Here is a 25,201-nt window from a genome sequence, read left to right as displayed (position 1 = left end):
CAATCAACTCTGCGCAGAGTTTACGCAGAAAAGCCATTGGATTTCTATCGAAGATAAATAGTGCTAGCAAACCACACCTTAGCAACTGGATTTAGGAACTTAAATCTTATTGTAATTTTGTCTTTATCAGTTGGACGTTTTTGGAGGTAAAAGTACGGGTGAGAGTTACTACTTGATTCACGTAAAACCACGTCGTTTAGGACTCTAAAGTTCGTACATTTGTTTGTTTTTATATATTTTAGAGCAAGCTAAGCTAACTGCGCAGTGAGAGAGAATAAAGCAGGGTGACAAAAGAATGCGATTGATTTCATGTATTCATGGATGTGATGGTTAACCAAGCTTAAGTAACGGTATTTACCTTGACACAGCCAACACTGCATACTAATACTGATCAGTTCAGTTTAAATACCTGGGTGGATATCAAATCATATCAGCTGTGACATTCACATATGTAGCAACAGTAGGAAATCTCATGTTTTGTATGAAAATATGTGATTGGTGCCTGTTATTTATTTCAAAAGATAAAGAATGGCTTCTAGAGGGACATCAGAAACAACCAAACTGAGACAAAACATGGAAGAACAGCTGGACCGGTTAATGCAACAGCTTCAGGATTTAGAGGAGTGCAGGTAATGACATCCCATCAGTTCTCTATAACACGTCTACATTCAGTTATATGCACAAATTTGACTATTTTTTTCTATTTCAGAGAAGAACTTGATGAGGAGGAATATGAAGAAACCAAAAAAGAGACACTAGAACAGTTGAGCGAGTTCAATGAGTCATTAAAGAAGTTGATGTCTGGGAATATGACACTAGTTGATGAACTGGGGGGAATGCAACTGGTAAACATTTAGATTTTATTGTATTAAAGTTCATATGTGACCCTGGACTGTAAAATAAGTCACAATGGTACCTTCTCTGAATAAATAAGCTTTCCACTGATGTATGATTTGTTATGATAGGACAATATTTGGCCGAGATCCAGCTATTTGAAAATCTGGAATCTGAGGGTGCAAAAAAGTCAAAATATTGAGAAAATCATTTTTAAAGTTGTCCAAGTGAAGTTCTTAGCAATGCATGTTACTAATCAAAAAATGAGTTTTGATAAATTTACAAAATATCTTCATGGATCTTTACTTAATATCCTAATGATTTTTGGCATGAAAGAAAAATCAATAATTTTGACCCATACAATGTATTGTTGGCTATTGCTACAAATATACCCGTGTGACTTATGACTGGTTTTGTGGTCCAGGGTCACATATATATGTGGGGGTTTTTTCTGTAAAAAGACATCTACATCTACTGGTATAATTAATTATGCATGCTGAGAGATCATTTATGACTGCAAATATTTATCAGGCGATCCAAGCTGCCATCAGTCAGGCATTCAAGACGCCAGAAGTCATTCGGCTGTTTGCTAAAAAGCAGCCAGGGCAATTGAGGACAAGGCTGGCTGAGGTGACAAGCACATGTTAACATTTTCAAATATGCAAATATATATGCAAAGACTTAAATATGTTCATATGATACTGTATGAATTCAGATGGACCGTGATGTGATGGTTGGTAAGCTCCCTCGAGATGTGTACACTCAGCAGAAAGTGGAGATCCTCACGGCTCTGAGAAAACTTGGCGAGAAGGTGAGAGGGCTATTACTGACACAAATACTCTCGCTTCTATTTCTAGACTCACGTGTTAAGCCATTTCTGATATCTGTAAATTGTTTGAATGCACAGCTGACAACAGAGGATGAAGCGTTTCTTGCTGCGAATGCTAGTGCCACTCTGAGCCACTTTGAGAAGGTGACTGCGAGCCTGGGTAAGATGAGAAGCAGCTAATTATGACTATTGAAGCATATTTTGCTTAATAACTATTTAATAATCAAATGTATCTTACCTTTTTAGGATCTGAAGATAAGATAATGGCATTGGCCAGTTCTGGAGTTGGGAAGACCCCGACATAAAGGTTTACTAGGATTGACATTTAATGTGAGTGTGGCCTAAATGCTGTCCATTCATTTTACAGTATTTTTTTTTTTTTAAACAATGGTTGCAATTTGTACATTTAGGAACAGAACTGTCAGATGACGTCAATGTGGTCACAACCTAAAGTATGTACATTAGGATTCATCAGATGGCTGTATTGTATACATCCTATACATTTTATGTTTGATTGTACATTTTGATTTTGGGTACAGTGAAAAAAAGTGTTTACATTTTTAGTGAAATGTCTCAAACATTTATAAAAGCTCATTTTAGAATAGTTATTTTCTGAATACAGAGAGGTAAGATTGTCAAAAAAGATTCTTTTTTTAACCCTCTGGTTGTAATGTAATTTATTAACCTTATCATCAAGCTGTTGCCAATAAGCCTTTTGGTACTAGTATTTGATAGTAAAATAGACTGTAATTACTATGCATTTTAATTTTGTTTGTCTTAACCTTTTTTAACCAGTGTGATATTTGTAAATACTTTGTATTTGAATATATTTGGTGACCAACATCTTAAAAGTTGTCAGTGTTTTGTCTTTTCTCTCTTTACAACTTTTTTTTGCAATGCATTTGGTTGAAAAAAAGATAGAAAACAGGTTTAATTTCTGCAAATTCTATTACAGGATTGTGAGCTTTGGAAAATCATTATATGTAAATGTTTATAAACCTTATAAAAAAATTCCACACTACCAATTTAAGTTAATATTAAAAAATGGTTTGTCAATCTAATCATTTTACTATGACATTAGCAGGGTTCTATCTTCTCTGACCCACTGAGACGTTTTATAGATATGAATATTGTTCATTTTTCAAGCACTAGGTGGCACTATAGTCCTGGCAACATTACTGTGGTTTGTAATTCACCTTCATCAAAGAGGCCTTGTTAAAGATGAAATACATGATGAAAGATCAAGGTGAATGATTGAAATTTTTCGGATATAGAAATATATTTTTTCCTTCAAGCTTTAAAGAAACGAGGATGGTAGAAGCTTTTAAACTGTTACACTACTATTGATTATTTTAATTTATATACATTTAACTTATAACATATATAATACTGTATTGTAAAAATATTTTTAAAATTACATACACACATTTATATTACAGTAAATATAACATTCAAATACATTAATTCATAAAAACAAGATTGTGTTAATTAAAAGGTAGACATAGACAAACTGTGTATCATATATAAATATAAATCAAAGTAATCGAAACTCCCAACACAACTTTATTCCCATCTCATCCTTTATTTTGTTCATGAGCAAGCATCAACTTCACTATAATTATTCCTCTGAATAATAGAAAAGTGAATGAGCTGGAAGGCAGCATCCAACAGTTCTACAACATCCCCGGTTTTCATTTCTAGAGCAAAAAAATAAAAGTAATTCAAAACGTGAACAATGACCACTGAAGGCTGCAAATCTGAGACAGATAATCTTTGATTCAGTAGTATCACCAGTATCCTGTCCCATCTACTCCACTCCAAACCCACAGTACCATGTGCCAGTTACAGGAAATATTTATATCTTGTGTTATACATGCAAAGACAATGCCCCATAAGACACCCACCATCTGCAGCCGTTCACACTCAGCACAGACTGCTTATTTATTATGGAAAGTTTCTGCGCCAGCGTCTTAAAATCACATTGTTCGAAATACAATTCACATGATTTTTCCCTTGAGAACCTGCAGATGAATATTTGTATCAGGGGAAAGGAGGGAAGATACAAACGATTGTGCGATTTTCAGTACAAACATTGATTATACTAAATTTGGTCTCATGGAATGGTCTACATCAATCAAACGGTTTTTAAAATGATTGCGAAAACACTGTGAGAGACTATTATATTTGTGTGAGAAATCATTATGTATTTGCTTCTTGTGAAATTCATGCTGCCCTCTACAGCGTTATCAGGAGATACACCTTTCACTATACACCTATTGTTAAACTCATACCCACATATGCTGCCTATAATAATGTACATCTTTTCGAAGTGGATTTCCTCAAACATGATTTAGTACAATATTCATTGATGATACAGTATGGACCTAGTTTCTCTACACATCAACATGAACACAAGACATCTACTGTATGCAGGACAATTAAAACGTCCACTCTTGATAAAACTAGCTGTTGATCCCTAACAGAAAATTAAATAAATCAATAAAATCACTTCCCCATACCTGTAAGAAATCTAATATTAAATAATTATAAAATGAGAAAATTGCAACAACTAAAATGGCATGGATGAGTGTTTGGTTAGTTGTGTTATTAATGCGCTGTGATAGGCAAAAGGCACTCCCAACTCCACCAGCTGAATTCTGGACCTCTTTTTAAAAGTCCTATCAATTTTGAGGGGGGACCTGATGACCAAAACATGTTACAAAAACTAAAACCTACAAGAAAAGTCTCCCGTCTCCCGTCGCTCCTTTCATGGGTCACAAAAATAGACCTTCTCAACAACTTCCCGCATTGTACCTTTTCTGACATAACATAAAATTATATTCATACCACCAATCATAACAAAGCCTTGTAGCTTAGGCCTTAAACCGAGAATATTCATGCACGTAAACAAAAAAATCTGAATGAAGTACCCTAAAGCTTCACATCTGTCTTTACTAAACAATCAATGTACAATTGCCTAAATAATTAACATTCTTTTTCGAGCCCAACGGGAACAGAATATTATTTTCCCCAATAGTTAACCATTTTCGGAGGGGGTGCGTCCCCAAATGTCCAATCACAGTAAGAAAATGAAACTATGACATGATTCTGAGAGCAACTACGAAGAGAAATGACCTGCAAATCTGGAGCAGATTGATAGCATCACCAAAAAGGAATAAAAGTTTACCAAATGTAAACAAATATCTTTACACAACTCTACAGTACAGTTCCATGTACAATAAAATCCAACGGCCATACTGCAAAAATATTTTATGCTTTAAAAGTTGAAATTCATTTCTTTTAATGCGCTGTGATAGGCAAATTAGCCCTTGTAATGCTTTTAAGGGGCCTTGAAGTGACAAGAATAACACGGGTTAACCCTGAATTTGAAAAGAAAAAAAGAAAATCACTTTAAAAATACAAAATTAGGTATATATGAAATAAAAAATAACCCCCCCATAATTTTGTTCAGTAAACTGACCATCTCAAGCCAGTATTTTAGCAAAAGAGGTCTGTCAAACAGTACACAACAGACCTTTCAATGCTCACATTGTCGATAAATCACCAGCGCACCCGTTTTCCATGTCGTTTCAGTCATAAATGTTATTCAGACTGGGTTATGAGAGTGCATACTGTGATTTCAATTGGTCTCTATTTATTACAGAAAATACAAGCACTATCACTTAAGAATGGCTTAAATAACTGCGGTGTGCCTAAACTGTACAATATACAGTACCACGTGGAAAAAAAACAACAACTGTATATTCATCACCTGAATGTGATTATTAGTCCCCAAAACGTCACTGAATTAAAAACACTGAAGCCTTGGTGTAGCATTTGTGCCATTGCAAGCCCAGCTAGAATTAGCATATGTAAAGCCAAAGCACTGAACCAACTCTACGCCCATTCAACACTACGAAACGGAACGGAACGAAAAAAAAAAATGCACACCCACCTCCAAGAGAAAAGACAAAATGAACCACACTTTGCCACAGAAACCTCAGCCTCTGTCATGGGTTTCTCTCTGTGAAGCGGACGTTTTTTAGTACGAGCATGAGATTTACCGAAAGTTTCTGAAACATGCTAAGAGCATCTGACATAAATATTCTACAGCAGGTACTGTGTCTTTTTAGATACCGGAAACCGTTGGTTAGGCTTTCACTAACACATTGACTAATTACATGATTTTGTCTTATTTACAAAATATCAAAAAGCAGTTGTTTTCTTCCATACCCATGATTGCAAATCTTGCCATGCAATATAAAGTGATCGGAAAGAGTTTTCCTCAAAATTCCTGTAGCAAATCAACCTAAAACGTCATGTGCAAGGAATATACATCAAATCATTCTCGAAGCTCAACTTGAAAGTAAAAGTGCAGGGATGTGTCCGTACAGAGCTGAAAGAAAATGCAAACGTAGGCCAGGATTCCCTTGGATAGGACAGAAAAAGTTTCAATAAATTAGGAACTTGTATTGAGATAGCTGTGATACTATACTACACTGAATACCACCACGATAAGATGTCGATAGGGAAGCCTCGGCGGGTGGAAATGAAGCGGACTGCAACACCTGTCACGACAGACACCGGATATATTCGCATCTATATTGTACATATATTGTATAATCGTTTAGTTTTCAGTGTTTTCTGCGTTTTTACGCATGGCTCCTTAGGTAGGGGGAACATGGGCGTCCCTATTGGCAGAGGGATGTGACTGTGCGTGGGTGGATTTGTCACTGTGTGAGTGTGTGTGCATGTGTGTGTGTGTGTGTTGGTAAGTAGTGTGTACTGTGTGCTCAGGAGGATCAGTAGGTGGAGTCGTCCCACTCCAGCTGCTGCTGTCTGCTCGAACCCTGCTGGTCTTCCTGTTCGCCGCCTTCATCCTCACTGCTGTCTGACTCCGCACTGGTGATGTCGTCTTCCTCCTCTCCGTCCTCGCTCTCTTCCTCTTCCTCGTCTCCCTCCTCTTCGCTGCTGTGCTGATCCTCATAAGTCTAAGAGGAAGAGAGAACTGAACGTTCTTTAAACTGAATAATAGATGTCTGCGGATTCATGAGCAATCAAATTCTTATTTTTAAACAAAAAACGGGTACCCAAACTTTTTTCAACTGAACCCCTAATGTAAATCACTGAAGCACCCTGTCAGATTTTAGGTTAATATTTCAATAATTTAACAATAATTTTTAGGTTCACGGTTCACTGATGTTGGTTAATGTCACATGATATGCAAGTAAACCTTTTGTTTTAAGTGTTTTATTTTGATTGTTTTTATTTTAGAATACATTTTATTTATATAGTGATTTGGCAAAAAAAATCTATTGTGTTTTTGCCATCATTTATTGCAATTTTGATTTGAACTGCAATATGACATCGACTTCATATGAAAATGTCTCATATTGGTTCTAATAAAAAAATATATATAAAATAGATATATTTGTGTGTGTGTGTGTGTGTGTGTGTGTGTGTGTGTGTGTGTATGTATGTATACACACACACACAGTATCTCACAGAAGTGAGTACACCCCTCAAATTTTTGTAAATAATTTATTATTATATCTTTTCATGCGACAACACTGAAGAAATTACACTTTGCTACAATGTAAAGTAGCGAGTGTACAGCTTGTATACAAAATAACTCAACACACAGCCGTTAATGTCTAAACCACTGGCCACAAAAGTGAGTACACCCCTAAGTGAAAATGTCCAAATTGGGCCCAATTAGCCATTTTCTCTCCCCGGTGTCATGTGACTCAGTCTTACAAGGTCTCAGGTGTGAATGGGGAGCAGGTGTGTTAAATTTGGTGTTATCGCTCTCACTCTCACATACTGGTCACTGGAAGTTCAACATGGCACCTCATGGCAAAGAACTCTGAGGATCTGAAAAAAAAGAATTGTTGCTCTACATAAAGAGGGCGTAGGCTATAAGAAGATTGCCAAGACCCTGAAACTGAGCTGCAGCACGGTGGCCAAGACCATACAGTGGTTTAACAGGACAGGTTCCACTCAGAACAGGCCTCACCATGGTCAACCAAAGAAGTTGAGTGCGCGTGCTCAGCGTCATATCCAGAGGTTGTGTTTGGGAAATAGACGTATGAGTGCTGCCAGCATTGCTGCAGAGGTTGAAGGGGTGGGGGGTCAGCCTGTCAGTGCTCAGACTGCATCAAATTGGTCTGCATGGCTGTCGTCCCAGAAGGAAGCCTCTTCTAAAGATGATGCACAAGAAAGCCCGCAAACAGTTTGCTGAAGACAAGTAGACTAAGAACATGGATTACTGGAACCATGTCCTGTGGTCTGATGAGACCAAGATAAACTTATTTGGTTCAGATGGTGTCAAGCGTGTGTGGCGGCAACCAGGCGAGGAGTACAAAGACAAGCGTGTTTTGCCTACAGTCAAGCATGGTGGTGGGAGTGTCATGGTCTGGGGCTGCATGAGTGCTGCCGGCACTGGGGAGCTACAGTTCATTGAGGGAACCATGAATGCCAACATTTACTGTGACATACTGAAGCAGAGCATGATCCCCTCCCTTCGGAGACTGGGCCGCAGGGCAGTATTCCAACATGATAACGACCCCAAACACACCTCTAAGACGACCACTGCCTTGCTAAAGAAGCTGAGGGTAAAGGTGATGGACTGGCCAATCATGTCTCCAGACCTAAACCCTACTCAGCATCTGTGGGGCATCCTCAAACGGAGGGTGGAGGAGCACAAGTTCTCTAACATCCACCAGCTCCGTGATGTCGTCATGGAGGAGTGGAAGAGGACTCCAGTGGCAACCTGTGAAGCTCTGGTGAACTCCATGCCCAAGAGGGTTAAGGCATTGCTGGAAAATAAAGGTGGCCACACAAAATATTGACACTTTGGGCCCAATTTGTACATTTTCACTTAGGTGGTGTACTCACTTTTGTGGCCAGCGGTTTAGACATTAATGGTTGTGTGTTGAGTTATTTTGAGGGGACAGCAAATTTACACTATTATACAAGCTGTACACTCACTACTTTACATTGTAGCAAAGTGTCATCTCTTCAGTGTTGTCACATGAAAAGATATAATAAAATACTTACAAAAATGTGAGGAGTGTACTCACTTCTGTGAGATACTGTATACACACCACACACAAATATATATATAACAATAACAATATAACATTATAATATAATCACTATGATTATATGATAATATCTATGATTATTGGATTTTAAAATATATAAAAATATTTTTAAAATGATAAAATATACACATTAAAAAAAAATTAAATTTAAGATGGAAATCAAATTGATGATTTCCAAAGTGAACCAATAATTTATTCCAAGCCTCTTTAATGGAAGTCTGTGCTTTATGAATCACATCAAATGGTCTCTCTCTAAGTGCAATATCCCTGAAAAGACCTAATTTATTACTTCTTACAGCAAACATAAATGCAAAAAATAGCTGTTTAATTTATCGAAAATCCATATTAGGAGGAGGAGGGATGGTAATAAAGGGGCATTTTTACAAAGGTACATTGAGTTTTTAATGGGTTTAGCCCTCTGCTGCATTAACTATGTATGAGTGCTCTAAGAGCGCTGAGCGAACGAGCTCTGTTTTAAGAACACACCTCCATTGGGTTGACAGTAATGGTGAGGGCAGAGTCATCCCAGTCCATCTCGTTCTCTTTGCCATTTTCCTGGTCCCTCATGGTGCTCTGGTGGGCAGCACGGATACGGAAGACGCCCAGGATGATCATAAACACCAGGAAGCTCACACACACAACGATAACGATGGTGGCAGCACTGGGGACAACTGTGAAGAGTGGATGGACACAGATTAGCATTCGGTATTCAGGGTGGAAAAAACCTAAAAGAGGTTGTTTGAGGTGTCCCTCACCGACTGTCCAGATGTTGTAGACCGCACTTGTATATAATCCCTAAAAGTGCGCCATTAAAAACAGGCTAAGTACACGGCGCTCCATAACTGCCCTACTTTTTAAATTGACTTTAAGCTGCAGAAAAACTCGTGGAAAGAAACTGAATTCAGTTTTGAGCTCAACATTAAACAGCTTATTCCTTTGATTACAAAGTCTGGATTATCTTTAATGAGAGATTAGTGCAATAATCTAGGAGAGATACTGTGAGAGATGAAGCAGCCAATGAAACGCCTTTATCTCCAAGAGAAGCTGAACAGATGGATCAGAGGGGAGGAGAAGGAAACTGAGGGATAAAGTAGTAGTACCTGAGGCCTGATGTGTGTTGGCCAGGTTGTGTCCAGACAGGTCCACTGAAGCATGCTGTACTTGGTTTATGAACTGAGGCTGTACCATAGCGTTGTTAGCATGATCCATGGGGTTGGCTGTATGGATCACGTTGACCTGATAACATAAACAATAAAGATGGTCACACAACTGGCATCTGCATAGTACAATACAATCCAATTTGCTACAGAATCAGTCTCTTTATATCCTTATTTGACTTACTTTGATATAGACTTGTATATAGCATTTTTATATCAACAGAACCCTTAAACAAATAACAATTTAGTTTTATATAAGTATAAGCATAATGATAAAATAATAATAAAAAATGTGCATAAGACCATATATAAAATAAAAACTAAAAGCTTAAAAAAATAATTAATAGAATAAAAAATAGAAAATTATTTAAATCATTTAATTTCATCTACACACTACAGTTGAGGAATTTGTGGTCCATAAGATTTTTTTAAGTCTCTTATACTCATCAAGGTTGAATTTTTTTTTTTTTTTAACAAAAATACAGTAAAAACTGTTTTCCATCTGAACATATTTTAAAAGGTTTTAGTTTTTTTTTTGCGATCATTATTTCAGTCTTCAGTGTCACATGATCCTTCAGAAATCATTCTAATATGCTGATTTGGTGCTCAAGAAAAAAATTCTTATTATTATGAATGTTGAAAACAGTCGTCTTGCTTAATATTTTTGAAGAATGTTTTTTTTTCCCAGGGTTCTTAGTTGAATAGAAAGTTCAAAAGGACAGCATTTATTTCAAAATTGAATTCTTTTGTAAAATTATAAATGTCTTTACTGTCACTTTTGATTTATTATAATAAAGCTTTCAAAGATTTATTTTTAAGAATCTTTCAAACTTTTGAAAGGAAGCGTGTATTTATACCGTTAACTGTAGTAAATACAACTGTAGGTACCGTGGTATTTTAGCAGAAACTATTGTTTTAGTGGAACATTTCAGTGAAAGTCAAGTCACCTTTATTTATATAGCGCTTTTAACAATACAGATTGTGTCAAAGCACTTAACAGTATCAAATTGGAGGATAGTGTCAGTAATGTATAATGATAAGATTAAACACTCAATTTTCAGTTAAAGGCATTTCATTATTGAATTCAGAGATGTCATTGTCTAGCTCAGTTTAGTTTAAATAGTATTTGTGCAATCAAATCGGCGATAATCGCTAGAAATTAAGTGTCCCCAACAGTAAACAATTATTGTTGACATTGTGTGGTCAGCCATACCTCAACTTTGAATTCATTGCTGATGTAGCGGCCATTGAGTTCGGAGCAGACGAGTTTAAACTTCCTGTCAAACAATGCCTCTGTGTGCCAGTTCCTGTAGCGGATCAGATGCAGGACCTGTTCATAGTTCGCCATGGTGTTAACCCCTGTGGACAGAGACAAGCTTTAAGCATTTGTCAAGATCACAGTACTGATGTTTTTAATACCATTAGATCAGTCATTCAGCAAGATGCTGGATATAAACTACCATTAACAAATCACACAAATATAATCCAACAGATATATGCAAATATATGTGACCCTGGACCACAAAACCAGTCTTAAGTGTCAATTTTTCAAAACTGAGATTGATACATCATCTGAAAACTGAATAAATAAGCTTTCCATTGATGTATGGTTTGTTAGGATTGGACAAAATCTGGCCGAGATACAACTATTTGAAAATCTGGAATCTGAGGTTGCATAAAATCTAAATATTGAGAAAATCGCCTTTAAAGTTGCCCAAATTAAGTTCTTACCGATGCATATTACTAATCAAAAATTAAGTTTTGATACATTTATGGTAAGAAATTTACAAAATATCTTCATGGAACATAATCTTTACTCGATATCCTAATGATTTTTGGCATAAAAGAAAAATCTATCATTTTGACCCATACAATGTATTTTTGGCTATTGCTACAAATATACCCCAGCGACTTAAGACTGGTTTTGTGGTCCAGGATCACATATAGCAGTTGTTTGTTGATGTAGATGGATGAGTACCTGTGATGACCATGCCCACGTTAGAAGAGCTCATCTCCAGAGCTCTCTGTTGGATTTGGGCCAGATCCACCTCCAAACTCTCATGATCTCCATTCAGTTCATCTCCCACCACAGTCACCTCACACGTGTCCAAGTTATGCATGATCTCCTCAGACACCACCGTCTCTTGCACTGCCAAAAAACAAAAACCATTCGTCAGTAAGTTAGAGCAGAACCTCTCCATTTGATTAAATTTCATCTTGGAAAGACTTGAATGTTCGGAAACAGTCCACCATGCAATTTTATGGCAAATATCGATTGCGAGGACTAAAGTAATCTGTAAGAAATACTTTAAACGCATTAAAACTTAAAATAAAAAACATTAGCTAAGAGAAAACCTCTTAGACTTTCTTTTCCTAAAACATAAGCTTTCATCCCAGAATCTATTATATAGACAACATCAGCATTTCTACCACTTATTTGGATATAAACATCCAAAAAATTGCTGAAAGAAACTGTTTAACCATTTGAAATTTCATTTAATATGCTGTTCCAAATCCATGTAACACCCTCTCTAGTGTAGAACACAAATGTCAAACAGATCTGGAATAAATTATGACAATTTTCATTTCATAGATAACTGGTCCCTGTAAGTTGTAGTCATTGTGGAAACCTCCTAGTCATCCTCCTTTCTCTTTCACGATCCATTTCCCCTCTCTCCACCTTTCTCAGCAAAATATGTGAATCCCACATCCCCAGTGTACCTGTGGGATCATCCTCGCCTTCGGCCTCGGTCTCAGCTTCCACCTCCACCTCACGCGTGATGGTGCTGACGATGCGTAGCTCAGGGAAGAGCGTAACGCCCTCCGTGCTCTCAAATTCAGCTGCTCCACGGGCAAAATGGTCAATTCCACTGAGGCTGATCTTTGGTTCCTCTGGCTGGAGAACCATCACGTAGCCTTCAGAGTCAGGCACTGAGATGCACGTCTCCTCATTGAAGCATCTGAAGAATTGCAAAGGAGGTCAAATATAATACATTCATCATTATGAGTGCACTAAAAGTATGTAAAGATTAATTCTGTTTTAATATTAGCTTTTCCATTTACTGTTATTCTGGAGCAATAATATTACTGGTTAGTGTGATGCAGCTGAACTGAAATGCTGGAAACTAACTTGACAGTGGTGGAGACACGCAGATGGCGGATTCCAGGGGTGGGGAATTGCCGGGAGTTCAGGTAGGAGATGTGCTGCATGACCTTCTCAAAGCTCTCAATGTCATCTCCCTCCAGGCTCAGAGAGGACTGGTTGGGGTTAAACTCCACCTAGAGAGAGACAGAGAAACATACATCCAATTGGTTCCCTTGGAAACACAGATTAAGATATGTTTAATGAAATCTGCACTATGTACGTGTATCTATCATTGTTTAGATGTAAATAAAATCTTAAATTAATTCGGTTTATAATAAATAAAAAAGTAATCACATCTCTTCACAAGACTTAAACCGCTCAATTCATATTGATTAATTTTACTTTTTAAAATAAAAAAAATATTAGATGAAAACCTTTAAAAAGAAAAGTTGCCTTGGCAACTAAGTGAAATAAGCTTAAGTACTTACACTATTAAAATTACTAAAAGTAAAACTGAAATAATAATAAAAAAAGCTATACAGCAATACTAATAATAAAAATAACAAAAGCACATATCAAAATGAAAACTGAAAATATGAAAAATAAAAGCTAATTCAAAATATTAATAAACACTATAATAGTATATAAATAATACTAAAATAACACTGTAGGACACCCATGAGTCCCTTCACAAAGCTCGAATATGTTTTGACACTTACGCAAGGTAGTGTGATCATCTGTTCACCTACATAGCCCAAAAGAATCCAAGCAGTGTTTTACAACATTCACATCACTCACCTTCACAGCAGAGGCTACTTCCTCTGGAAGCTGCACATCAAGACCTTCCTTGCAGGTGTAGAGGCAGTCGATAACTTTCTTGTTCTCCAGTTTGCCGGAGCGGATCATGAGACCAGCTAGGTTGCCCCGGAAGTACTGAGTCATGCGGGCGCTGCCACCTACACAAAGCCGGAGGGGGACAGAGCCTGTTAGATACCAAACGTACGCTCTGCTGAGCTCAAGCATGCTCGGTGTGCACAGGCCGTGTGACTGATGCTCATGCATGTTAAGTGTTTGGTGTTGGTGCCGACCGGTGCGTCACACAGGATGATGGATGACCTGATTCAGGCCTGCGGCCTCATGCAACTTTTGGTGGGAGAAAGGCAAATGAATGGGAATGAACACAAAGTGGCATATAAAAAAAAAAATGAGGCAACATGACTGAATAAATCTAAACATATTTGCCTATTTCTAAATGGTTTGGTGGGGATAATGATGTGTTTTTGAACCGTCTTGTTATCAACATTTAAGGAATAGGTGACCCAAAAAGGAAAATCTGGTCATTATTTATGTTGTTCCAAATGCTTAATATTTCATAAAACATACAGGTAGAGATTTTTTAAGAACCTTACACTGCTCCTAACAGTGACCACATCTGTCAAGCTCCAAAAAGACATAAAAACTCACCAGAAAGCATCATAAATGCAGTCTGAAAAATGATTTATACAAACTTTCCAAAGTTTGTTTATGTTTTTGAAAGATTTATCTACATTTATTAGATCAAAAATATTACTACAATTTAAAATATCTGTTTTCTATTTTAATACATTTTAAAATGCAATTTGTCCCTGTCATGGCAAAGCTGAATTTTGTCACATGATCCTTCATAATTCATTATAGTTGTCCATTTTTTAGGATTTTTTTGTGAATAGAAAGTTTAAAAGAAAACCACTGATTTGGAATATAATTATTTTGTAACATTATAAATATCTTTGCTGTCATTTTTGATCACTTTCATGTGTCTTTGCTGAATAAATGTTTTAACAATATATAAAAAAGTGTTTTGTTTTTGAACAGCAGAGCATATAGATTTTAAAAAAAATTATTAGATAACCAGATTAAGAAAAAAATAATTTTAATAATCATTTTTTAATATAATTGTAATATTATGATGTAATCTTTCCCTTCAACAAAGTTCTCAATTAGCTCTCAATTCACTTCCAAAATTCAAAATGCTGAAATGACGAGCTTAATTACTACCCAACGCAATAACCAAATATGAAATTCCTTTAAAAAATAAAAATAAAAAATGATTTATATGGATTTTTTTTTTTTTTTTAAAGAGTTTGACAGATGTTGTATGGAAAAGCACAGGGTAAAAATGTTATATACATTTAAAACAATAATTTTCATTTTTGGGTGAACAGACCCTTTAAGATGAAAATGAAAGTGTAACACTGTATGTAATGTAAAGTCCTCTATAGTATGACTGTGTCTGAAGGACACAGAGATGCAGGAGCGGTCAGAATGACCTCAGCAGTAATGTGACACTGAGTGATGCTGTAAAGCAGCTCTTAAAGGCAGCAAGGTCACAGAGTGAGAAATGAGACATTGTCTGCTGCACTGATACCACTGGCATAAATAATCCTGCAAACCGCAGCAAGGAATGCAGCCAAACCCTCTGATTTATCATAAAAACATGTAGATCCCTAAGGTCAGTTGGACTTGTTTTGCTTGTAATATACTGTCTGCTGTGTACATCTCCAGATCTGGAAGCAAACTGAAATTAGATGGAGTTGGACTGATGAATTAAGAAAACAGAATGAAGATCATGACAGGCAGGGTTTATGACATGATGTCTCTCGACTCAGTCGCATCATGCTACAAATGTTATGCCGTTGCAGACAGAAGCTGTGCATGAACGGTCCTCCTGCAGCCAAATGTCACGCTGCAGAAGAACCGCACGTGTGCAGGGCATTAATAGACGTGCGTTTTGACATATTAGTGTGATCAGGAAAGACAAGGGCAACCTGTCAAAGGCTCTGAGAGAGTCTCAGTATCATTGTCATGTCCTGAGAGGTCTGTGGAGGTAAGACAGAAGAGCAGGGAAAGACCAGGGCTCAATATAGTCAAGGAAAGATAGTCACTTGATACATGTTGTCATGCATTAAAGACCCCAAAAACTTCTCCTTATTCTAGAGAGCATTTTATTGAACAAATGTAAAACACTATAAATATTTTGTAATTGATTAAATGTCATTTATTTAAAAATGCTGAATTACAGCTAACAATTATTATTATTAGTTATGTTGGGGAAAGTTACTTTTAAAAGTAATGCATTACAATATTGTGTTACTCCATAAAAAAGTAACTAATTACTTAATGTAGTGTGTTACTTTTTGTCACCTGAGCTGGGCTCGCTTATTCATTTGTAATAAAAAAATAAAAAAATAAATAATAATAAATTATTAATATATATATATATATATATATATATATATATATATATATATATATATATATATATATATATATATATATATATATATATATATATATATATATATATATATATATATATATATATACACATACACACACATTTGAAATTTGAATTTTTGCAAATGTAATATTAATGCATTACTTTACTAGTTACTTGGAAAAAATGAATCTGATTATTTAATTTGCATTACTTGTAATGTGTTACCCCAACACTGGTTATTAATAATAATATTGCCATTTAATAATAATAAAAATAAAAGTGAAAATCCCTACAAAAACAATAGGGTTTCAGTTCTTTGTGCTTGTACCCTAAAATGTTTTTAATAAAAATAAATAATAATAATAATAGTATTTATTTTTATTAAACTTTAGGAAGTAAACTATTATAAAAGCCACAAATCGCTTTTTAGATTAAACGAGGTCTTTAAGATTATCTGACAATAGATTTTGTCTTACATCTATGACTGGGGATATGAAGACAAACTACTCACTAATATAGAGCATGCTTAAATTTCAACTGCAGCTTGCGACAAAGAGGTTTCAAGTCTAAACCTGAGGTTGCATCATTGTGTGAGGAGAATCAATAGATAATTAGCGAGAGTACCTTGCCAGCAGGCGCCAATGGTGAGCTGGGTTTCGATCTTGGAGGCATGCAGAGGGTAATCCTCCGTGACCAGGAAGGGCTCGAAGGTGGCACCATCGACAAACAAAGTCACTGCTGGGAACTCAATGTTCAACACGTAGTGATGCCATTCTTTATCACACGCCTGGGAGGAGAGATACTACATCAGGGCCTCTGTTTAACTACAGACTGCATCAGCTAAAGCATTCAGAAAAACTTAAATGGTCATTTAGATTTCGAGGACAATATGTACCTACCTAAATGTACAGTTAGGTTTGCTTAAAGCAGGTATTTTAATGTTTTTAATGCTAAGGACCCTCAGTTATGATGATGATGCTCTAGCAAGGAACCCCCTTCCTAAAATATAACTTAGCAAACACATAATGCATTTTTACTGGGTAAGAAAGGTAGAAAGTGTAATATGGGCCATTTGGAGAGAGAATGTTATGGAGCAAGAGTTTTATTTTCAAGTATGTTTATGCCCTAATTCAACACATGAGGTGACCTATTCATCGCTAGCAAACTAAACATAGCATTTAGTAACACAAGGACGTCTTTCAGAACTGAGTGCTTCTGAAGGGGCTCAAGCTGACTCACTTGATCGAGTTTCCAGTGGAATTCAGCTGGTTTGTAGTTCTCCGATTCGGTAGGCTCCTGACGCAGCAGCAGCACAAGACGACAGTTGTGTACATACAGAGAGTAGTGGTGCCTGTTCATCTCTGCAGAGGACACATAGACAGGAATAAAAATCACACTTCTGTCAATGATAATTTATGTAAATACGCTTGTTTATCACATGACAGATGCATGTTACAATTTTGTGAGGTTTTGTGAGGTCTCCGAATACATTCTGCAGCCGCACTCTCCTAGAAAACAATGAGCAACTTTCCATAAACGGGGGCATAACTGTGATGTAATCAGTCTTACATAAGAGCCAGCTGATGAGCTTTTTCTAGCGCAGGGAATTTTGCTTCAATGACCAGAGAGTGAGATCATAGTGTGAGATTCCCATTTTAACTACTATAAGCAACCCTTTCATAACCTTCAAAAATGTCACGAGACGCTACTCCAGTGAAATTTTTACAGCATATTTATTTTATATATATATATATATATAGATAGATAGATAGAGAGAGAGAGAGAGAGAGAGAGAGAGAGAGTTTATTTGTTTTGTTTTTTTCTTTCAAACATACGTTGTTGTTTTTTGTAGTTAATGCATTCAATTCCTTTTAAGGGGAAGAAAAAAAAAAACAATACAGCAATTTGTGTAATGAGACATATTTCACAATGTGTGTGTGACACTGGATAGTTGGAAAAAGATAAGTGACCTTTCTTTTTTTTTTTTGGAATACCACATAAAATGGCTGGCAAACAAAACAAAACAAAACAAATCAAATCAAATCAAAGCAAAGCAGAGCAGAGCAGAGCAGAGCAGATAAAATAAAAAATAAAATAAAATAAAATAAAAACATTACTGACCTCACAATTTTGAACAGTTGTGTATATACACATTTACATAAAACCAACAAAAAGGTGACTATTAAAATGATTATTTTTTGTAATACTACACATAAAATGCCTGATAGATATCATGAAATTACACTAAAACACAACAACAATAACAGAAGTAAAACAATATATAAAAAAAATCAAAAGCCGCTATAAAACAGTGCGGTCAAGTGCGTACTTATTATCCACCACAGTGTCATACTAAAAAGTATTAACAGCGTTAATAACACATTAAAGGGGTCTTATGACGTTGCTAAAAAGAACATTATTTTGTGTATTTGGTGTAATGCAATGTGTTTATGTGGTTTAAGGTAAAAAAAAAAAAAAAAAAACACATTATTTTCCACATACTGTATATTATTGTTGCTCCTCTAAGCTCCGCCTTTCTTAAACGCGCCGATTTTTACAAAGCTCATCGTTCTGAGAAGCGAGGTGTGCTCTGATTGGCCAGCTATCCAGTGCATTGTGATTGGCTGAATACCTCAAGCTTGTGAAATGTTACGCCCCTTACCATATTGTGATGGCATGTCCCGGCGTGATGAGACAAAAACAATAAAACCCATTACAAACGAGGTGTTTGTTGCATCCAGTGGGAACATAATTACTGATTATAATGACTTATACTGTCTTTTTTACGGTAAACATTACCATGTCTGCATTCGTGATCGGAGAAACGACAAACAACAAACAACAAGCGCTACTCTACACAGTCGGTGTGAATAGTCGGTGCCAAATTCTTTAAATATGAAAACGTACTTACAGGCTGTGAGTCAGAAGCACCAGACTGTCGTTGCAAAGTTGGAATTGCCCCACTTTATAGAAACAGTCTTTGTGCACAGCTGGTATTGTAGGCTACTCTCTCCCAGGTTCAGGAAATAGTCCTCCGTAAAATGCATTGCACACACTCTAATATTTGGGTTGAACTGTTCTGGAACAGTGTTGTAAATACAACTTAACCACTGATTTCTAGTTGTGTCCTCTTTTGGAAGCCCAAACAAAGTACTTTCGCTTTCACAACGAAACACAGCGTCTCCACAAGATGGCACCGGCGGCAGCAACAATACTGCAGCGAGAATAAAAATCACGCCCTCTTTCTTTGCGTATACATTTGGGTGGTGTTATGCAAATCTTCCCACACGTAGACGTAGACATGGGCGTGGTTTAATGAGCCGTTTTAGGTGGGCATGGACGAGTCTTAACTTTTATAAAGAATATCTCTTTGGGTTTGAGACTTTAGTCTTTGCAACTTCAAGGATCTTATCTATGCACGAACAAAGAAAGGAAAGAGAAAGGAAAACTTGAAAATCGCATCATATGACCCCTTTAAATTAATCGCATGAAATAACATGATGATTCTGACAACCCTACTGAAGTAAAAAGACAAAGAGGACACGCAAACGTTTAAGCCATCATCAACCTCTCAGTCCTGTCAGTGGGTTGTGTGTGAATGCCATTACCAGTCTTGTCAGAGTTGCAGAGTATGGTCTCCTTCTCCCTGCCGCCAGGTCCGTGTCTCATCCACACTGAGATGGTGAAGGGCTCTTTCAGGGTGGTGCTCACCACACCCTCAGGAACCTTGATGGCCTGGGTGCCGTTGAACTCAAACACCTGGTCGCTGTCATGCCCGTTGTCAGTGGGCAAGCCAACGGTCCAGTTGGCAGAGTTGCTGGGAGCAGGCAACAGCTCCACAGTGCCAGCGCTGGCACCTGGATGGGCACACAAACAGTTATTCATTACAGTATCCCAAAATATTGGTTACATTATGGTTCAGCATGTGCCTGTGGGATTATGCAGGTAATACGATTATGTAAATTAGTCTAAAACAGTTTACACTTGAGTTGCTTAATGCAATAAGCACATTTAATGATCTTGACGTTAATGTAACTCTATTATAATAAGGATGTCGGGACTCACCGCATAGCTTGTGCAGGGATTTTTCGGAGTATGTGTCGCGGTCACAGCCCTTGCCGATGTGATTAGTCTCCAGCATGATGCTGGCCTGGATGGAGGTGATTGGCTCCTCGCAGGTCTCCAGGTGCATGCTGGGGAACAGGGCTAGACTGCCTGTTCCAGGCTCATATTCAATCCTTTTATTAAATCCTATCAACAGAGAGAAAATGTGTCATTCAAAAACCAAAGAGTATTTAGTAACACACTAACATTAGTTTACATGAACTAACAAATGAAAAATATCTGTTATGATAAAAAAATAAAAAAAATAAAAATGTACATACAGTACCAGTGTTTGTAAGTTTCGTACAAAGCTTGGGATTGGTATGATTTTTAAAGAAAGTATTATTGTGAAATATAGTTATATTTTAAAATAACAGCTTTCTATGATGCCAAAGCTGAACTTTTATCATCATTAGTCTTCAGTGACACAAGATACCTCAGAAATCATTCTAATATTGTAGAAACAGTAACACATTTGTATAAATGTCTTTACTGCCATTTTTGATCAATTTAATGCATCCTTTCTGAATCAAAGATGTAAATAAATAAAGGTATTATTTTCTTACAAAAAAAAAAAAAAAAAATCTTACGGACACAAATGTTTGAACAGTAGTTCAAAATTTATAAATAAACGCTGTATAAATTAACATAAAACAACCTTTTTTTACTTTTAATTTTTTTTTAACAATACATCACATCCCCAGGACTGTTCATAAACTCCACATTAAAAGAAATAGATTTTACAAGTTGATTTTTTAACTTCACACAATAATGTTTCTTTTAAACTTCTTTGTCCATGTACACAACTTGAAGCACAAAGCTATATACTTGAATCTGCTCCAAAACACTGAAATTTCACAAAACTGACCTTCATAGCTGAGCTTTCCAGCTTTAAACAACAAAATAATACAGCTGTGTTTGTTTGAATGTATGAGAGACAAAAGATCCAGAGTTCTTTGATACCTTGCCAGCTTGGTTTGCAGGTGGGCTTGATGTTGATTTTCACAAGTACGTCCTCAGATGCACGGTTTTTACCGCAGTCATATGCAGTGACGGTGAGTTTATACATGCGTTCCTTGCTGTAGTTCAGCTTCTCAGTGTTCTTGATGCTGCCTGTTTATAAGGAGAATGGACAAGCAATAACCTCACAAGCTAGGTAAGCCAAATTGAATACTTAAATTCAGGCCACAACTCAAGGTGACAGATTGCTAACGTCAAAGTTAGGTATGTTATAGATCCTAAAATGGCGGCTTGTTTCCACAAATCAATTTTTATAGGCACATGAATAACAATGACCTAGAAGTCAATATCACTCTAAGGGATATAACTTGGGGTTTTGGCAGGAGATCTGAATTGGCAGCACTTACCATCCTTGTCAATGGTAAAGGGCACATCTGGGGTGACAATCTCATAGCTGCAGATCTGACTGAACTGGAAAGAGCAGTCAGCATCCACAGCCTCCACCTTCAGGATGCTGTCATACTTTTTGCCCTCGATCACTGTGGCTTTGTAGGACTTCTCTTTGAACACCGGTGAATACTCGTTCACGTCATTCACTTGGATGTGGACGGTAGCCCTGGGCGACATCAAAGCTTCATTAATAAACTAGAATTGGACAAGTGGGAATAAGCACGCCAGTGACGCAAGTCTTGTTTATTAACAGATGGATGATTCATTTAGGCATGCTCTGATGGGATGCAGTCATTCACAGGACCCTCAAGTGTTCTAATATCTCGTTATGTGATATCATAAGGTGTCTATGGCTTCTGAATGACACAAATTTTTAAAAAAGAAAAATAAGTTAGAGATAAAAAATTAAAAGCATGTCTTTGATGTGCTAGATCTAAAAAAAAAAAAAAAAAAAAAATGACCTTTAATGAATTTTGAAATCTAACAACCAGGGTGAAAGTAAGAATAGAAATGAATCAGTTTACTAAATTATTGAATTTTTCAGTGCTGAATTTTATTAATATCAAGTTGTTGTGTACAGCAAATCTAATGTAAAACTTAATTTACAGCTGACTTGCCCATAGTGTTTTTATTTATGGAAATGTATTCATTATTTGTTACACTGAAAACAAAATGTGTAAAAACTATTTTTAACCATGTGAATTTTGAAGTAGAAACACTGGAATAGTATTTTCTTGTAAAACATACTTCAATAATCTTGTTTTATTTGCAATTTTGCAAAAAAATATATATAATAAATAAATCATATACACTAATGTTCAAAAGTTTGGGGTCTGTAAGGTTTTTAAAAAAAAAAAAAAAGTTAAGAAATTTATAAATTTATTCAGCAAGGATGCCATGAAGTTTATCAATAGTGACAATAAAGACATTTATAAAGTTGCAAAAGATTTTTATTTCAAATAAATGCTGTTTGTTTGAATTTTCTATTCATCGAAAGAATCCTAAAAAAAAGTCACTGCTTCCACAAAAATATTAATCAGCACAACTGTTTTCAACATTAATAAGAAGAAATGCTTCTTAGGCACCGAATGATTTCTGAAGGATCATGTGGAATAATGGCTGCTGAAAATTCAGTTTTGTCTTCATAGGAATCAACTACATTTCATAATATTTTACAGTTATTTTAAATTATAATAATATTTTGCCATTTTTACAGCATTTTTGATCAAATAAATGCAGCCTTGGTGAGCACAAGATGCTTTTTTCAAAAATTCTTAAAAATCTTACCAACCCCACACTTTTAAATACATTTTGACACACTGAAACAACTTGGATGCTTCTGTGCACCATTCTTGCTCTATTCAAGTAGCATTCCCACTATTAATTCCACTTCTTTTTATTTTATCAATAAGAACTCCCAAGCAAGATACGCACTTGTGAGATTTCTTCATGTTGCTGCCATCTGGTCCCTCTCCACAGTCGTAGGCCTGGATGGTGAAGGTGTGCTCCTTTTGCAGCTCACAATCCAGTTTATCCTTGGCCCGGATCACGCCCTCGCCAGTGGACTTATCCAACACCACTGCCTCGAACGGTACATTCTGCCCATGAATCCTGAAGCCACAGATCTCCCCTGCAAACAGCACACGTGTGTTTAGTCAAGCCCACCCATGAGCCGAAGCGCCAGCTGCTGTTCATGAGATAAAAGAAACCCACAACGAAACTAATAACACGCCACACTCAAATAAGAACAGCCAAAGTTTGTTTGGCAGCCAAAGGGAACGAAACACTGAGGGGAGGTGGGAGGTGAAGGTGTCTGTGGAGGAAGCCAGAAGCACTGTGGGATGGGGGTGAGTATTTGGGAAGTCGAAGGGAGAGTTAAAAGGGGGATACTGAGTGTCTGGTCCAAGCCATTTGATCACATTGCATCCAGTCATGCAGTAAGAAACCCAGAATGTGGACAGGCATTTCACAGGAATACTTAATATACAAGGACAGGAAGGAAATGATATGAACCAATGAACAGATATCTGTTGTATTTAATAGCATAACATATCTAAAGAAGTACTTAAGGTGTTTAATGCAGATTTTTGGTTAAAAGTAACACATTTAAACAAGAAAGCAAGGTTAAAATGTTAAGTTAATCATGGGGCAATGAAAAGGATTTATGACAGATCCAGCATCCTATCAGAAGTTCACAAATCAAAGCAAATATACAAACAAACAAGCAAAAAACCCTCATTTGGAGTTTAAAATCCCCCTTAAAACTAGATTTGGGCGTGAAGGAAGTCTTCCTGTGCAATGTTGTCTCTCTCAAACCTTTAAAAAAAACTGAAAGAATGAAACAATAAAACAAAACAGAGGAGCAGAGGCAGTAAACTTAAAGGCTGGATGAGAGCTGGGGTTAGAAATATCCATTTGCTTGACATCCACATCAACCAGCAGTATTGCCATGCCATGTATTTAACATTAGTGGAGGAGAGAGTGAAGAGGCTCAAACTACAGATCAAACCACACCACAGACCGGACAGCAGAGAGTTTGCATCATTTAACAATCTCAGCAATGTCGTTTCTGAGCAAGAACTGAACTCTGGAGCGTCAGAGTCTCACAGATTTAAGATCTGTTGTGTTAAAAGCGAACCCCTAAAAGGGACTTTACAAGGAGGATGTCTCTGAAAACAAACTTTTTAGGCGTTCAGATTGACATCCCCCCCAAGTAACTGGTGTACGTGCATTATTTCCCTTTATTTGTTCTGTTTTGGAGCTGAAGCACTGTTAGGATCTGCAAACTTCAATGGATGTCTCATGCATAGATATTTCTAGATTCTGTTATCCCCGCATCACACTTGTCATCCAGTAGCTAAATTTTCATTTCCAACAAATTCAAAGGTGAGAGAAAACAGAAAACCAAACCAAAAAGAGGAAGAACTGGGAAGAGATTAAAAAGAGCATGGCAGGAGTTTCCGTGTGAAGTGCCGATTTCTTTTGTATTTGCGTTAGTGGGTTAATAAAACGATTACAAGGCAGTAGAAAGAGCCCATCATCACCTTCTTTGGTGAAGGTCACCTCAAAACTCTCTACAAGAAGGGAGAAAAGATAAACCCAGGTCAGTCAGAGAAAGAATGAGATGCACAGAAACACAGAGACAAGAAAGAGAAGACAGATGTCACAGAAGCAGCCGAGGACTCAAAATACCTCATTTGACTTTTCACGCTAATACAGATTAGTGTTGGGCGATATATATATATATATATATATATTGAATATTTATGATCACTTTGCTGCGATATAAAATTAAACAACACTGTGAATATTTAAATTATTTTAATCTGCTTTTAACTTGGCCATTAAAATTCTTGAAGAGCATGTCACAACCTCTTTGTGAGAGCATAGGGACAGATAAAACTGAATAGGGCCTCT

The 25,201-nt window shown here is 36.6% G+C and overlaps 2 protein-coding genes across 9 annotated transcripts in view; one reads left to right on the top strand and one right to left on the bottom strand.

Moving 5' to 3' along the window:
- Window positions 1-6: 6 nt before the first annotated feature.
- Window positions 7-4,282, top strand: lzic (leucine zipper and CTNNBIP1 domain containing). 5 transcript variants are annotated; one of them, XM_058764463.1, is made up of 8 exons: window positions 7-158; window positions 522-629; window positions 710-845; window positions 1,366-1,464; window positions 1,550-1,645; window positions 1,742-1,823; window positions 1,910-1,993; window positions 2,074-4,282. In XM_058764463.1, the coding sequence occupies exons 2-7, from the start codon at window positions 529-531 to the stop codon at window positions 1,966-1,968; spliced, it is 573 nt and encodes a 190-aa protein (XP_058620446.1). In that variant the 5' UTR covers window positions 7-158; window positions 522-528; the 3' UTR covers window positions 1,969-1,993; window positions 2,074-4,282. The 5 variants fall into 5 exon arrangements, with proteins under 5 accessions (XP_058620446.1, XP_058620447.1, XP_058620448.1 ...); XM_058764464.1 differs by having other exon boundaries at window positions 15-146; window positions 1,910-4,282; XM_058764465.1 differs by having other exon boundaries at window positions 22-152; window positions 1,910-4,282.
- Window positions 4,283-6,001: 1,719 nt separating this feature from the next.
- The window catches only part of clstn1 (calsyntenin 1), a 39,900-nt gene continuing 20,700 nt past the window's right edge, over window positions 6,002-25,201 (bottom strand). Inside the window, exons 3-19 of one of the 4 annotated variants that reach the window (XM_058764454.1) lie at window positions 24,829-24,858; window positions 23,219-23,414; window positions 21,742-21,950; window positions 21,338-21,487; window positions 20,336-20,521; window positions 19,879-20,127; window positions 17,510-17,631; window positions 16,895-17,057; window positions 15,819-15,869; window positions 13,810-13,967; window positions 13,057-13,205; window positions 12,648-12,886; window positions 11,905-12,075; window positions 11,140-11,285; window positions 9,870-10,005; window positions 9,256-9,440; window positions 6,002-6,654 (exon numbers count right to left, since the gene is read on the bottom strand). In XM_058764454.1, coding sequence (XP_058620437.1) covers window positions 6,466-6,654; window positions 9,256-9,440; window positions 9,870-10,005; window positions 11,140-11,285; window positions 11,905-12,075; window positions 12,648-12,886; window positions 13,057-13,205; window positions 13,810-13,967; window positions 15,819-15,869; window positions 16,895-17,057; window positions 17,510-17,631; window positions 19,879-20,127; window positions 20,336-20,521; window positions 21,338-21,487; window positions 21,742-21,950; window positions 23,219-23,414; window positions 24,829-24,858 — 2,729 coding nt within the window. In that variant the 3' untranslated portion in view covers window positions 6,002-6,465. The remainder of the gene's footprint in view (window positions 6,655-9,255; window positions 9,441-9,869; window positions 10,006-11,139; window positions 11,286-11,904; window positions 12,076-12,647; window positions 12,887-13,056; window positions 13,206-13,809; window positions 13,968-15,818; window positions 15,870-16,894; window positions 17,058-17,509; window positions 17,632-19,878; window positions 20,128-20,335; window positions 20,522-21,337; window positions 21,488-21,741; window positions 21,951-23,218; window positions 23,415-24,828; window positions 24,859-25,201) is intronic. The other 3 variants (XM_058764456.1, XM_058764455.1, XM_058764457.1) reach the window with 3 other exon arrangements.

Source organism: Onychostoma macrolepis, chromosome 23 (assembly GCF_012432095.1).
Source record: "Onychostoma macrolepis isolate SWU-2019 chromosome 23, ASM1243209v1, whole genome shotgun sequence".
NCBI lineage: Eukaryota > Metazoa > Chordata > Actinopteri > Cypriniformes > Cyprinidae > Onychostoma > Onychostoma macrolepis.
The sequence above is the reverse complement of the archived record's forward strand: the minus strand, read 5'-3'. Positions and strand labels throughout refer to the sequence as shown.